At 43.8% G+C, this 13039-nt stretch overlaps 1 protein-coding gene across 4 annotated transcripts in view; it reads left to right on the plus strand.

Moving 5' to 3' along the window:
• The first annotated feature begins 913 nt into the window (after positions 1-913).
• The window catches only part of RASA2 (RAS p21 protein activator 2), a 41902-nt gene continuing 29776 nt past the window's right edge, over positions 914-13039 (plus strand). For 3 of the 4 annotated variants that reach the window (XM_027905086.1, XM_027905081.1, XM_027905084.1), the window contains exons 1-4: positions 914-977; positions 6479-6584; positions 10971-11074; positions 12073-12167. In XM_027905086.1, coding sequence (XP_027760887.1) covers positions 917-977; positions 6479-6584; positions 10971-11074; positions 12073-12167 — 366 coding nt within the window. In that variant the 5' untranslated portion in view covers positions 914-916. The remainder of the gene's footprint in view (positions 978-6478; positions 6585-10970; positions 11075-12072; positions 12168-13039) is intronic. The other variant, XM_027905082.1, reaches the window with a different exon arrangement.

Here is a 13039-nt window from a genome sequence, read left to right on the forward strand (position 1 = left end):
CAGGATTTGTGCAGGAGAAATGAAAGGTGGCCAGAGCAGCAGAGCAGGGGACTTCAGTGAAGAGATGTGTGACAGATGGGGGCCTGCAAACCTGCCTTTAACAGAAGGACAGACCGAAGAGGGCTTTTTAGGTGCAAAGTGAAGAATCCTAGTCCTATGCTGCTTTCTGAAAGTTTCAGCCTGCTGAACTACCTGTGTTTTAGGGTATGTCAGTCACTAAAGGCTTTCACCAGGCTCTACCCAAAGGCCTGGCAGCTGCTGTACGCTCAGCCTGACCCTCAGGGGCACTGATGTCACACCTGTGGCTGGGTGGATTACGCTGGCCCAAACCAGGCACCCACCACCAACGCAGGGGGTGAGCCAGATGCCAGAGTTTCACGTTAGGATCTGTGTCTTCAAGAAACATTGCTATAAAACGTGATGTGAAGGTGAGCAGCTGCAGGCCCTGGGTACCCTTGAGCTCCCGAGGGAGGCGTTGCCCGTGGCAGTCTGTGGGGTGAGACACCCGCTGCTGAGGCAGCGCTGACAGACGGGCATTCCACACTTGTTTCATGGCATTTCTTACACAGCCGAGCAGGCACACGCGAACCAGCGAGAGCGCAGGAGAGACTCAGCGAACAGACCGTCACGTCCAGTCCTTCCTTAGAAACCTCCAGAAACGGTGACTCCGCCACCTCCCTGGGGGTCTGATCACCCTTTTCTGTGAAGAAATCCTTCCTAATGTGCAACTTAAACCTCTCCGGGAGCAGTCTAAGACCACGTCCCCCCGTGCTGTGCCCGCAGAGGAGCGGGCGGAGCGCCCCGGCTGCCATCGCCTCACACCCGGCCGGTGGGGCGGGGCCGGGCAGGGGCGGGGCGGGGCCGGGGGGCGGGGCCTGGCCTCTCCCTCAGGGCGCTGAGTGCGCATGCGGGCGCGATGGCGGCCGGGGATGGCGGCGATGAGGTGCGGGTGCTGCAGAACCTGCGGGGGAAGATCTGTAAGTGCGGCGCTGTGGCGGGGCCGCCCTCCCGCCCGCGGCCGCCGCGCTCCGCTGCTCGGTTCTGCCCCGGCTCTCCCGCTCCCTGTGTGCGGCGGGGCGGGCGAGCGGGCTGTGGCGCGGCGGCCCTGGAGGCGGCGGGGCGGGGGCGGGAGGGCGCGGAGGGGCCGCGGGGCCGGTGCGGGGTTGGGGTCGGGGCCGGTGAGGGTTCGGGGTCGGGCCGCGCTGTGCGGGCCCCGCGAAGGGGCTTTGTGGCGGGAGCGGCGGCACGTGCGGACCGGGCCGGGTAGCGGGGGGCCGGGGCCGGGGCTGGGAGGGTGGGCTGGGGGTGTGCATGGCTGGCTGGATGCATGCATGCTTGGATGGATGGATGGATGGATGCGGCGGGGCCGCTGGAGGCCCGCGGGGGCTGGGCAGCATCGGTTGCAGCGAGGGTTCCCCTGAGCCAGCGGGCGAGCAGAAAATGCCCCCCTCCCGCCCGGACCTCGGGCACCGGCGTCTGTTTGTGAGGCAGAAATTGCGAAACGAGCGCGATGTGCAGGAAGTTGGTGGTGGAGGGCTGTTCTGGAAGCGGTCAGCGGTGCTCCCGTGCCTCGTGCGAGCGGAGCGGGGCGGAGAGAGGGGCCGGTGTCTTTGTTTTGGGCGTTCGGAAGCGCCGAGTGCGGGTCCGGCGCGGGGGTGGCGGGGGAACCGCGGCCGCGCTGAGGGGGACAGGCAGGATGTGCGGCGGCTTCCTCGGGTGTCGGAGCACATCCATCCCGCTCGGACTCGGCCCGTCCGTTTCCTTTCTCACACGGCCTGTCGGCTTTTTCGAGAATGAAGCAACAAGGGGTTGACACTCGGGCACGGCGCTGGGGTTGAGAACCGGTTGTGAAAACGTGTCGGAGGATTAGGTTTGGTGGAGGAGTGGAGTCGTGTTTACTTAAATACCGTCATGCGGTGTAGGGCTGAGTGTGTCTGCAGTAAACAGACTGAGCCCTGAAGACAGCAGAGGGCCTGGGCTGGAGCTGCTCTCACTGTGGTGTGTGAGCGATAGAGCCCTGCTGGGTGTGCGGGGCTGAGCACACACTTACCGAGAGCAATTAGCAATTAGCACAGAAATTATACAGCAGATCGCCTTTCAAAAAAAAAAAAAAAAAACAACCTGTTAGATTTGGGGTTAAGGCATGAATTCATAGAGTGGTTTGAGTTGCAAGGGACCTTAAAGATTATCTGGTTTCAGCCCTCCTGACATGGTCAGAGACACCTTTCACGAGAGCCCCATCCAGCCTGGCCTTGAACGTCTCCAGGGATGGGACATCCCCAGCTTCTCTGGACAGCCTGTTCCAGTGCCTCACCACCTTCACAGTAAAGAATTTCCTCCAAATATTTGACCTAAATTTCCTCTCTTTCGTTTTGAACCCATTGCTCCTTGTCCTGTCACTGCAGTTCTGGGGGAAGTGTCCCTCTCTGGCTTCCCCATAGGCCCCCTTTGGATGCTGGAAGGTTGCTGTGAGGTCTTCACACAACCTGCTCTTCTCCAGGCTGAGCAGCCCCAGCTTTCTTAGCCTGCCTTCAGTTATCTTCAGCAACCAACTTTTTAGGTATGTCCTAGGAGGCAGGTCATAGTCCTGGGAATGCTGTGACCTGCTTCCTAGGAAATACATGAAAAGTAGGTTGCCGAAGATAACTGAAGCTGACTTATTTTTTGACACCATTCTTCCTGTCTTTTATTGTCATGTTTTGTGAACACTGGACTGCACAGCATCTCGATATAAGTTTTCCACTGAGAATTAAAAGGCAGAACGCGAAATGTCTTGAGACTGACACTGAAACTGGTTTTATTGTCCCGTTTCTGTTACGGATTGAATGTCTGGTTGTATCGTGGCTTTGAAAGCAGAGGACTGTGACTTGCTTCCCAGGGAATATATAAAAAGTTGATTGCTGAAGGTGAACCTGTAAGAACCATTTGGAAAATGAGTGGAAGTAACAGCTGCAATGAAAGACGTGTCTGGAAACAGTGTGAAAATCACTTTGTGAAGCCACTTGTTTCTTCTAACAAAACAGAAACCTTTTCAAAAATAGGCCAGTTAAATGTGCTGTGGAAGCTTGGGAACCCTCTAATGCTTAGATGCTCTTTTGGCCTCTTTGCACAACAAATACTGTTTTATTTTCGCTTCTTGCCAGTATTTTAATACCGGGTTTTGTAGGGGAAAACCCTCGGACTGAACAATAATAAACAAATGTAACAGTGTAATCCCCCTTGATCTGAAGGGATTAGCAGTAGCAGACCTCACTTGAGAAAGCTGATGTTCCCAGTGGGAACTCATTTCTTACAAGTAGAATACACTTCTGTGCCTAAACTTTGACACATTTTATGTCAGTTTAGAGAGCATTTTATGCTTATTTAGAGAGCATTTTATGCGAGTTTAGAGAGCATGGCAGTTTTAAGGAGGCATTGTCAGTTCTGTGGAATTCTGCATGTATAGAAAACACCATCTGCAGGGAGTTGTTATTTATACTGTGTTGCAGTACACAAATAGGCAGTAAAATCTAAAGTTAGTGATGTTATACATCAGCAAAAATCCACTGAAAGTCTATTTTTCCTTTATGGCGACTCTTTTGTATCGGTGGCTCTATTTTTTTGTGTCATGGTAATGACAGAAGTGCTTTGCAGAGGTCTTGGATGTCTGCAGCTTTAGGCATATCTCACAGTGTAGTGTTTTAGGCTGTAAAATCAGCTTCTGTTTTCGTTTATGGCATTCACTAGTACACTTTTAGGGGAGCAAGTGTTTTAGTTGCTTTGATTTTTAGATTGTTTACTGAAAACCTGTCTTAGTGGAGCACTTGGCAGATGTCCCTGTTGTCTCCCAGAGCTCATTTGACAAAATTCAGGATGCATTCTTTTTCTAACTTGGTTATCTTGGATTATGCTGCACTCCTGGAGTGGGTTTAATTGTTCTATATAATGTTTAATCCTGTGAGGAAATGCTGTGGAGTTCATGTGCATTAATGTCTTGTGACAGGGACAAAGAAGATGTACATTAATTGCAGACTTTCCCTCGACAGAGGATGTTATATATATGCACTGGAAATCCAAACATTCCGACAGATATCTGATGTTGGCAGTGCTTGATTTTTATGCAACCATTATGGGCTTAAGTTTCTCAGAAAAAGGAAAACTTTGTGTAATTGAAGACTTGAGCCTTTTTCTCTTAAAGCAAATAAGCCCCTTGGAAAAGTTGGAGCATTCCCATGGATGAAAAGTCTCCCACAGTCCCAGGTGTGGTGTTTGAAGGGATGTGAAATCCTCCTTACTTCACCTGACAAGTGCTCTGAGGGTATTTTTAACTCAGAACTGAGAATCGTCCTTTACCTACCAAAAAAAACTCAATAAATTTGTCTGTGCCTTAAAGCCAGACACCTGGGCTGCAAAATAAGGGTTTGTATCTCATTAGGAAATCAAAACTTTTATTTATTCTGTTTCCTTGTGTAGAAAAACTGCGGAAGACATAAAAATATTGGATTACGTAAAAATATTCTTTTTTTACTCCTTTTAACAAAACATGAAACTGTAATAATAATGATTTCCATTCAAAGTCCACTGTATGGTGCCTTTACAGCGATGATTAAATAATATTCTATCTTAAATATTATATGTAAAAATAGGACGGTGAAGTTACAGAGTATTAACAAAGAAATAAAAATTCTTCTCAGGGAAAACTGACACATGCTTATTAATCACAAACTTAGGATGTCAGGAGCTCTCTGGGGTTTACCAGCCTCTTTCATTACTTGGTTTTGTATTTCGTGTGTTTTATTAAAGTAGCTTTAAAAACAAAAAACCAACCAAAAAAAAAAAACCAACCAAAAAAAACCCACCAAAAAACCCCAAACCACTCACATTTTAAGGCAATGTTCAATCTAATGCTTCTCTCTGGTCTTCTGCAATATCTCACTTGAGGGTAACTTTGAATTTAATACCTTTTTGGAGTCTAAGGCATTAAAACCAGGTCCTGTTGCTGTCTGTCAGTCCGTCAACATTAGGTGTAGTGTTTAAAAATTTCATGTGTACTTCCTCCTCTCCCACCCCCGAGTTGATGAAAAGCTCGTTGGTGCTTCTGAGAGCACAAGTTTGAAGTGTGGAAGTTCCTGAAGTGTCTGTTGGTGCTTCCCAGCAGTGTCCGTGTCCCTGGCCTGGAAAGGATCACTCTGTGCTCCTGTTGAACTGTCACTCTGATATAGTTGAGGGGCCCTCGCAATGCTGGACATTTCTTAACATTCAAGACTGTAATAATTTAACTTAAATTAACCATTTAACACACACCAAAAAAAAAAAAACTGTGGAGGAGAGAAAAACCAGAACTCTGATTTTACATCTTAACAGCACAGCAATGCTGCTTACTCCCTGTGCTTCATATCTGCCTTTTTTATAAAAAAAGAAATGTGTGACATTTCAAATCTGGTTTCAAACTGGTTTCTGAAAGGTCGTTTGTTATTCAGACACGATAAGTTATTAAAATTCAATACTCTGATGTAGTTTTCATCCTATCACTTTTTAATATCTTATATAAATAGGTAATAGCAGAATAAAAGCTGAGAAGGGTCTGTTTGCTGCCTTCAAAAACATTCAGAAGGGAAGGAAATATCGGGGGGGGGGAGGTGTGAATAACTGTTTAGCTGAAGGCCAGGGTTGCCATAACTCGATGTAGGTGTCTGTGGCATTCAGATCTCAGAAAAGCTTTCCAATTTAAACTCTGGGAACTGGTTTCAGCTGTGATTGCTCAGAAGCAACCATTTCCAGAAAGGGCTGTCTTGTGCCCAGCCTGTAACTGCAGTGGCCTGGACTGAATGCCCAGCAAATCCTCGTGTTCTTGAGTTCACAATCTTTCTTTCTCATTAGAAACTTCCTTTTCTGCTTGTTCTTATCTGCATTACGATGAGTCAGGAGGTGATTATTTCCCCCTTCTACTAGACCAGACAGTTAGGAAAAAATAAACCAGTACTCATGACCGGTATATTTTGAAAGGTTCAGCCAATTTAAAATCCGCTGCTCGCTGCGGAAAATGAAATAAAGATTTGATGGGCGAGTTCTGATTAATCAGCTTCCTTCAGCCAGAGTATTTGCAGAGAAAACACCAAGTGAACAGGAGCTCAGGCAGATCATGTCTCGCTGTTGTGACCTAATGCCACATCACCTCAGGCTGCTGGGATTTAGCAAGCTGAGCAGGGTCAAGCCCCGAGATGAGACCTCTGAAGGGAAAGTGCAGGTGCTGCAGGAAGTGGTGCTGGTGAGTCAGTGCTTGGGTGTCTCTTCCTGCCCACTCTCCTTCCACGTGAAGCTGGATGTGGCAATTGCTGTGCCCTCCTGGAGCTTGTGGAGTCGAAAATTAATATGGAAATGCGTGTGCTGAGCGAATAGAAACGTTAATTTTGGAGGCATTAACACTGTAAAATGATTGTACCTAATGTTTTGTAGGTTTTCCCCCTTCAGTATTTACAGTAATCTTATTTATTTACAGATGACGCCAAACACTTAGTACCCAACAAAATGAGAGACTTTTTCTGTACCATAAACTTGGACCAAGAAGAAGTTTTTCGTACACAAGTAGTTGAAAAATCTTTAAGGTAAGCTCAGTGTTTAAATGGACATGATAAGCAAGACTGCCCGAGTTCTGAATAAAAACAAGGTGTGGATGTGCTTCTGCTTGTACCTCTGTAAATGAGAGCTGATTGTGGCAGCTCCTCAGATGTTACAGCAATGTGTAAATGGTAAGATTGGTTGAAAGAAGACAGAACTGAGGCTTGTGAGTAGAATGGTGCTTTTCAAATGGAGCCTGCTGAAATGCTGTTACTTTGTTCTGTCCCACTGGGCATCATAACATTCCTTTTCTTGCCAGCTTGTTTTCAGGGGAAAGCGATCTGCTTGATACTTTCTCTCTAATTCATTTCCTGCTTCTGAGGTGCAGTTGGACTGTGCTGGTGGAACTCTGCTCGTGGGGGTGTCTTTCTGGTAAAACCTGTTTGTAGAACGAAGGAACCGGAACTTTTCCACGCGTGAGAGTTTTTTATGCTGTGGGATGTCCCTCTGAACGGGCCTCATTTTTTCCTGGAATTCTTCTGGGAGCTGGAATCGGTACCCACAGAGAGTGGTTTGCTCTGCCTGCCTGAGCAGCTCTGACCTGTGGATTCTGCTGCTGTTTTACAGCCTTGGAAACAATCAGACAAAAAAAACCCCATGCTAACAAAGCTGCTAACAAAGGGGTGCAGGTGCTTGTATGCCTCAAAACTGAAGCATCACTGCAGCTGCATTGTCCAGGATTCAGTCATCTGGAGGTGACATTAAACCTTCCTCTTAAAACCCAGCAAGTCTGCTCCAACTTCTGCAAGTTTTCCTGATTCCCGTTCCCGGGGGTTTTGTTGTGGGTGTTTGTTCTTTGAGCTGTCCCTCCAGGTGTCTGCAGGTGAGGAGCAGCACATTGCTCACATGGCAAACTCAAACAGGGAATTTTACTTTCTCAAAACATCATTTCAAAGCCTCCTTATGCTTCTGCATGGAAAGCCAAATGTCACATCTCTGCAGTCAGGAACAAATACTCTGCTTTAATGCTTTGCAAATACTTTATGTGGCATTGGCTTCTTTTCCTGATCTGTGACTGCTGTACTCAGATTCGTAAAATGTTCAGAATTTTACTGTCTTTGACTACCAAAACAAACTCAACTGAGTAACCCTTCAGAGAGTAACGTTGAAGAGACTGTACTGATAAAGGAAAAAACATTTCCCCTTAAAATAGACAGTAGTTTGATGAGCAAAAAAAAAAACCCAACCCAGCATATCTTTGAAAAAGAAAGGCTCTGCTGTTCAATTTTTGATATTTTACTAATGTAAACCCTAAAAGTTACTGCCATGCTCAGAAACAACATCTGTTAAATATGATGTTTTGGCAGACATTTTTATTGTGCTCTGTTTAAGAATTATTAAATTTATATACCTGCATGACCTGATAATAAAAGAGGGATTAGTTGCATAGTAAAACATTTGATAAAATAAAACACCTCAGCTTCATCCTTTTTTTTTAAAATAATATTGAAGTTTGAAACTTGATTAAATGAGAAGGTTGATGTTAGTACTTTACTCCGTAAATGTAGAGATAATAAAATAATGTCCAGAGCAGGAGGTGAAAGCTCCAATCTCTTATTACTCTGAGAGCTTCATAAATCTCTTTTCAGTAAGGTGTAGTGCAGTATGATTATAGTCATAGATACAACTTTGAGTTTCATTGTTTTGTTTTATATTCTTTGCTTTCTTTTTCTTACACAACTCACAGTCTGTCACTGTATTACGGGTTGCAGATTTATGCAAGCTCTAAATTTTAGTCTGTGAATATCCCCTGGTTAAACATCTGTGGAAGTAATTATCAATAGAATTAAAATGAGTTTTGGCTGCAGTGATTGGAAACTATCAAGAAATGTATTATTTTTAAATGTGCAAATAGATTTGAGCTTCTGTTGCACTGGGAGTGTTGTTAGAGTGCAGATCCAAAGTTAAATAACCAAGCATGAATACTGAAGTGAAAGAGGGGTATTTTGGCTGATGACTCAAGAAATCTTTCCTAACATGGTGTGGGATTTTTCTGAGTTCTGAAGAAAGAGAATTTTTTTTCCCTTTGGAAAGTTTAAAGAACATCCATGAGCCTCCTCAAAAGTCTGTGGTCAAATATGAGGAATTGGGGGGAGGGGGAAATTATGTGCTTTTTGTTTTTTTTAATTTAAACTAAGTTCAGTTTCTTTTTTTGCCAAGTGAACTTCGTGGCAGTGCAAGGTTATTCAAGGTTTTAGCACAAATGAATTCCCTTGTTGGTGTAACTGCAGCTTTCATCAGCTGGCAGATGGTGGGGCATCGGTCAGTTCTGTCACAGATGTGCCAGTTTACTGTAGCAGAGCAGAGCAGTGTGTCACACACTGAAATTTAATCTCCTGTATTACTGTAATCCAGTTCTTCCTGTATGGCAGTCTGGGCTCCCTTTGAATTAGCGCTATCTTCTCGGTTTGTATCCGTCACGCTCTTTAAAGTTCTTGCATCAAAGTCACAAATGAAAGTTCTAAACTGACTGAATCCCTGAGGAACAGGATGAGTAAGTTCTCCATTTTAATTATTCCTCCTTGCTTTAACCTATATTGTACCAGTCAGCCAGTTCTGTATTCACCTAAGAATTTCTTTATGAATCCTTTGTATTCTCTGCCTTAAATTCTCTCCCTCTGCCTCATACTTTGCTAAAGAATAATCACCAGCTGATTCACAAAGCAGTGGTGTTAATTGAGCTAGGGAAAATGCATCAACAGGAATAAAACTGCGTGTTACCTTCTGTTTATATTCCTAGTGTTGACCTGCTCTTGCTTGCAGACTTTTTTGAGCTGAGTTATTGTGTCAATACAGTTACAGTGAGCAGTGGTGGCAGTAAGGAAGCTGAGGCTGTTTGGGGCTGCTGAAGGTAATGCTCATGAATTTGTACCTTCAGTCATGGTTGCTGAGCAGAACCCGGCCCTTGAAATCAAAGCAAATTGAAATTATTAATAAGGGGTGAAGAAATGGGGAGCTGAAAAACCACAAGTGAATTTTTCAACTGAGAGTTCTTAAATTATTTCTCAGTGTAGTTGAAGGCTAATATTGATTTGCCTATCCTGAAGCCTATAGAAAAGGAATGTTTTCACTTGTGAAATTCCTTATCGTGAATTCCTGCAGTTAAAGCTCTTGTTTCTAAACATCTGTCCCAGACATTTGCACTACTAGATTTTTCAACTGTGTTCTTTTCCCAGAAGTTTTCAAGGTTTTTTTAAGTTAGTTTTAAGCTTTTCTTTTTCACTTTTTTAATGGGTGTTTTCTTTTTCTGTGATTATTTTGGAGGGAAGAGAACAGGGATGGGGGCCTATTTTTCTTGATATCCTTTGAGCAGGTAATAATGTGAACTGCTTGTTCCAAAAATAAGTATATCTGTATTAGCTTAGTAATACAGGAGTGTCAGAATGTTACTTTACTGGGAAACAAATAAAACCCCAACCTTTGTTTCTGGGTGTGGTCTAACTGTTATCACAGTACTTTTCTGAATAAAATAAGTTTCCTGAACCTGAACACCTTTCCCTGGTGATGTTAGTACCTTGGAATCGAAACTATTTTAAGGCTTTTAAGAATTCGGTTGTTCTAAAATAGCAGTTTTGTTTGTATATGCACTTGACTTTCAGAATTTACCACTTACAGCGACATAAGCAGCGCTGTGGTTTGGTTCAGTCCTGAAATAGTGTGCTGATTGCTGGCTGTGATTGCAGCAATGAGCACTCCTGAAGGGTGGGGGGAGTATAAACCCTGTGAGTGAAGGTGCCTACACTTTGTTTGGGAGATGTGGAACACAGAGGAACCCAGAGTCTGTTCTGGAGAGGGACACGAGGGGTGAACTGTAAACACTGCATTGAACTTCACTGGCTGCACAAATGTGATCATTTCAGCCTGAGGGAGAACCTGTGTGTTTGAGATGAACAGTCTCTGTTTCACTGTTCTGGTTTATAGTTTCTAATGCTTAGGGCTTCCCTCCACGAGTCTGAGTCTTTGAGCAGCAAGTCTGACATGGAAGTTTGAGCTAAGTGAATGTCAGTTCCTGCAGTCATTAAATTAATTGGGGTTTAATGTGGTTTAACCTGTGAGTATCTCAGGAAGTCATCTGGGATGGGTAGAGAACCAACTGGAACAATTTCAGGGCAGCAAAATGAAACAGAAGTTGCAGAGAAGACAGCACTCTCTCTGTGTGTGCCCTCATTTCTCCCCTGCCTGTACATACCCAGGCACTGCAGCACTGCAGTGTTACTGTGTGTTCCTGTGATGAAATGCTTGTGGAAGGCTTTGGCAGGTGAGTGTAGTGCTGCAGGCTGGGACAGCAGCAGAAATGCAGCATTTTGATGCGTATCTTCGAGATAAAGGGCGTCAAGTGCTGTTCTCTTGTAACTCTCAGTCTTCCTTTTCAGCCCTTACTTTGGGGAAGAGTTTTACTTCGAGATCCCGAGAACATTCCAGTGGTTGTCCTTCTACATTTACGATAAAAGTGTTTTGCAGAAGGACCTGCGGATAGGTGAGTGTCAGTGAGGTGCTGTCTGTGTCCTGCATAGCGCTTGGGCATTTCCAGTGGCAGCATCTGGAGGATTTAGGGATACAGTTATTGGGGATGCATTTTTCAAAACACTGTGCTTAGTGCACTTCAGTGTTTCTCTACATTTTGAAAAGCGGGATTTTGTTTCCTTGCTTTGTAGGGTTATACTAAAATATGTTTATTTTTTAGGCTAATAGGACATTTTATAGTCTTATTATGGTCTCAGTACTTTTTTTTTTCTTTTTATTCTACTGGTTTCTTCTCTACTTTTGCTTCACTGGAAATTTGAATAATTGTTGCTACTGGAAGATCTTTAAAGAGTGAATTGTGGAATAAACCTTAAAACTATTTATAGATAATTTTTTTCTCTGTCAGTGCAACCTGTAACTTAGTGACTTACAAAGTATTTTGCAGCCACTTCTGTAGCTTAGGTGAAAAATTACAGGAGGTGGTTTTTTTTCTTCTCCCCCACTGTATAATGCCTTTATTGCAGCTGATGTTTGGATACAGTTGCTATAAAGCTGCCCTGGAAGAAGCCTTCCCATTATTTGAATTGAGGAAGGAAATAATTTGCACCAGGATGCCAGATAATTTGGTATAATAACAGCTTTCCAAAGAGCAGTCAGAAAAGTAAAAGGCATCTACTTCAGTTTCCTGTTCAAACATCCTTCAACGCCGTTTCTGTTCTCTCAGATCTGTTATTTCCAGCCTCAAGTGTGTTCTTTATTTTACCTCATCTTCTTATTAGTGAGAATTAAGATAACAAATGGTAATTAATGTCATCAGGCTTTATATAAAATACTTTTCTGCTTTACTTATCCATGATATTCCTTGTTTCCATGGTTTTTTATGTCACATCATAAGCTTAAAAAAAAGCATTAAAAGAGAGAGAGTTTGGAAAAGATCAAACTTCAAACCTCTATAAATATTCGCTCTATTCAGATGAAAGTGATGTTTATGTTTATCTCTCCCTCCCTCAGGAAAGGTGTCAATCAGAAAAGAAGATTTATGCAACTACACAGGAAAAGAGAACTGGTTTATGCTCCAACCTGTTGATTCCAATTCAGAGGTCCAGGTAACTATTAAACTGCATTTTGAAATTTAGATACAGATAAGGGCACGGGATGGTAGAAGTTTGTGTGGAGCTGTGGTAGATTGGGCTGGAATCTGTCTGATTCTCCTGAGACTGTTGTGTCTCTCAGTTTGGTTACACAATAATGCATATTTTACGCTCCTAAGCTGGCTGTCTTGTTCTTAAAAAGCAACTTTAAAAAGTAGTTAAAAGCAACTGTTTGGGAAGAGTCTTAACAGTGTTTTGGTGTCTAAAACGCTTGCAAGAGGAGCCCTGTACTTGAGACTGGTGAATGAGTCACAAAACTCCTGAATAATTTCTCCTTTTGTCATTTTTGCTGTGAACTGAAACAGTGACTGATGATGTGACGTGAAATGCTTGGTCTCTGAAACTTTAAGGTACTTTCACTGTGCCCATTTATCTTATCTTGAAATACTTTTTGCATTCAGTATCCAACAACTTGGCACTTCAGAGTTGTATTTTGGTCTGTGGTTCAAATTCTTGGGACAGGCTTGTCCCAGTGATAGGTGAAAATGAGATGGCTCTAGGAGTTGTAGCAGTTCTCTTTTTGGTTTCAGGAACAAAATAGTATTCTTGAGAAGCTCTTAGCCTTGTTGCTGTGATAAACTATTAGATTTTAAGAGCTTTTTTCAGATTTGCCTGAGGGCAAAAGTCTTAAGACTTGTCAGTGTTTATATTTTCTGGTAACCTGAAAGTCCCTCTGGGTGGGGAGAACCCTGTCTGCTTCTTGAAGAAGTGAATGTGCACAGAATTCTCATTATTTTCCAGGATTAATCATCTGTGAGCTGCAGGTTTAGCCTGCAGCTGTAGATAGGAGGGCACGTGGTTCCTTTACATGAAGATAGATTTTCCAA

The sequence above is a fragment of the Empidonax traillii genome, unplaced genomic scaffold (genome assembly GCF_003031625.1).
Source record: "Empidonax traillii isolate 1590-97213 ecotype Southwest subspecies unplaced genomic scaffold, ASM303162v1 scaffold1119:size178550, whole genome shotgun sequence".
Taxonomy (NCBI): Eukaryota; Metazoa; Chordata; class Aves; order Passeriformes; family Tyrannidae; genus Empidonax; species Empidonax traillii.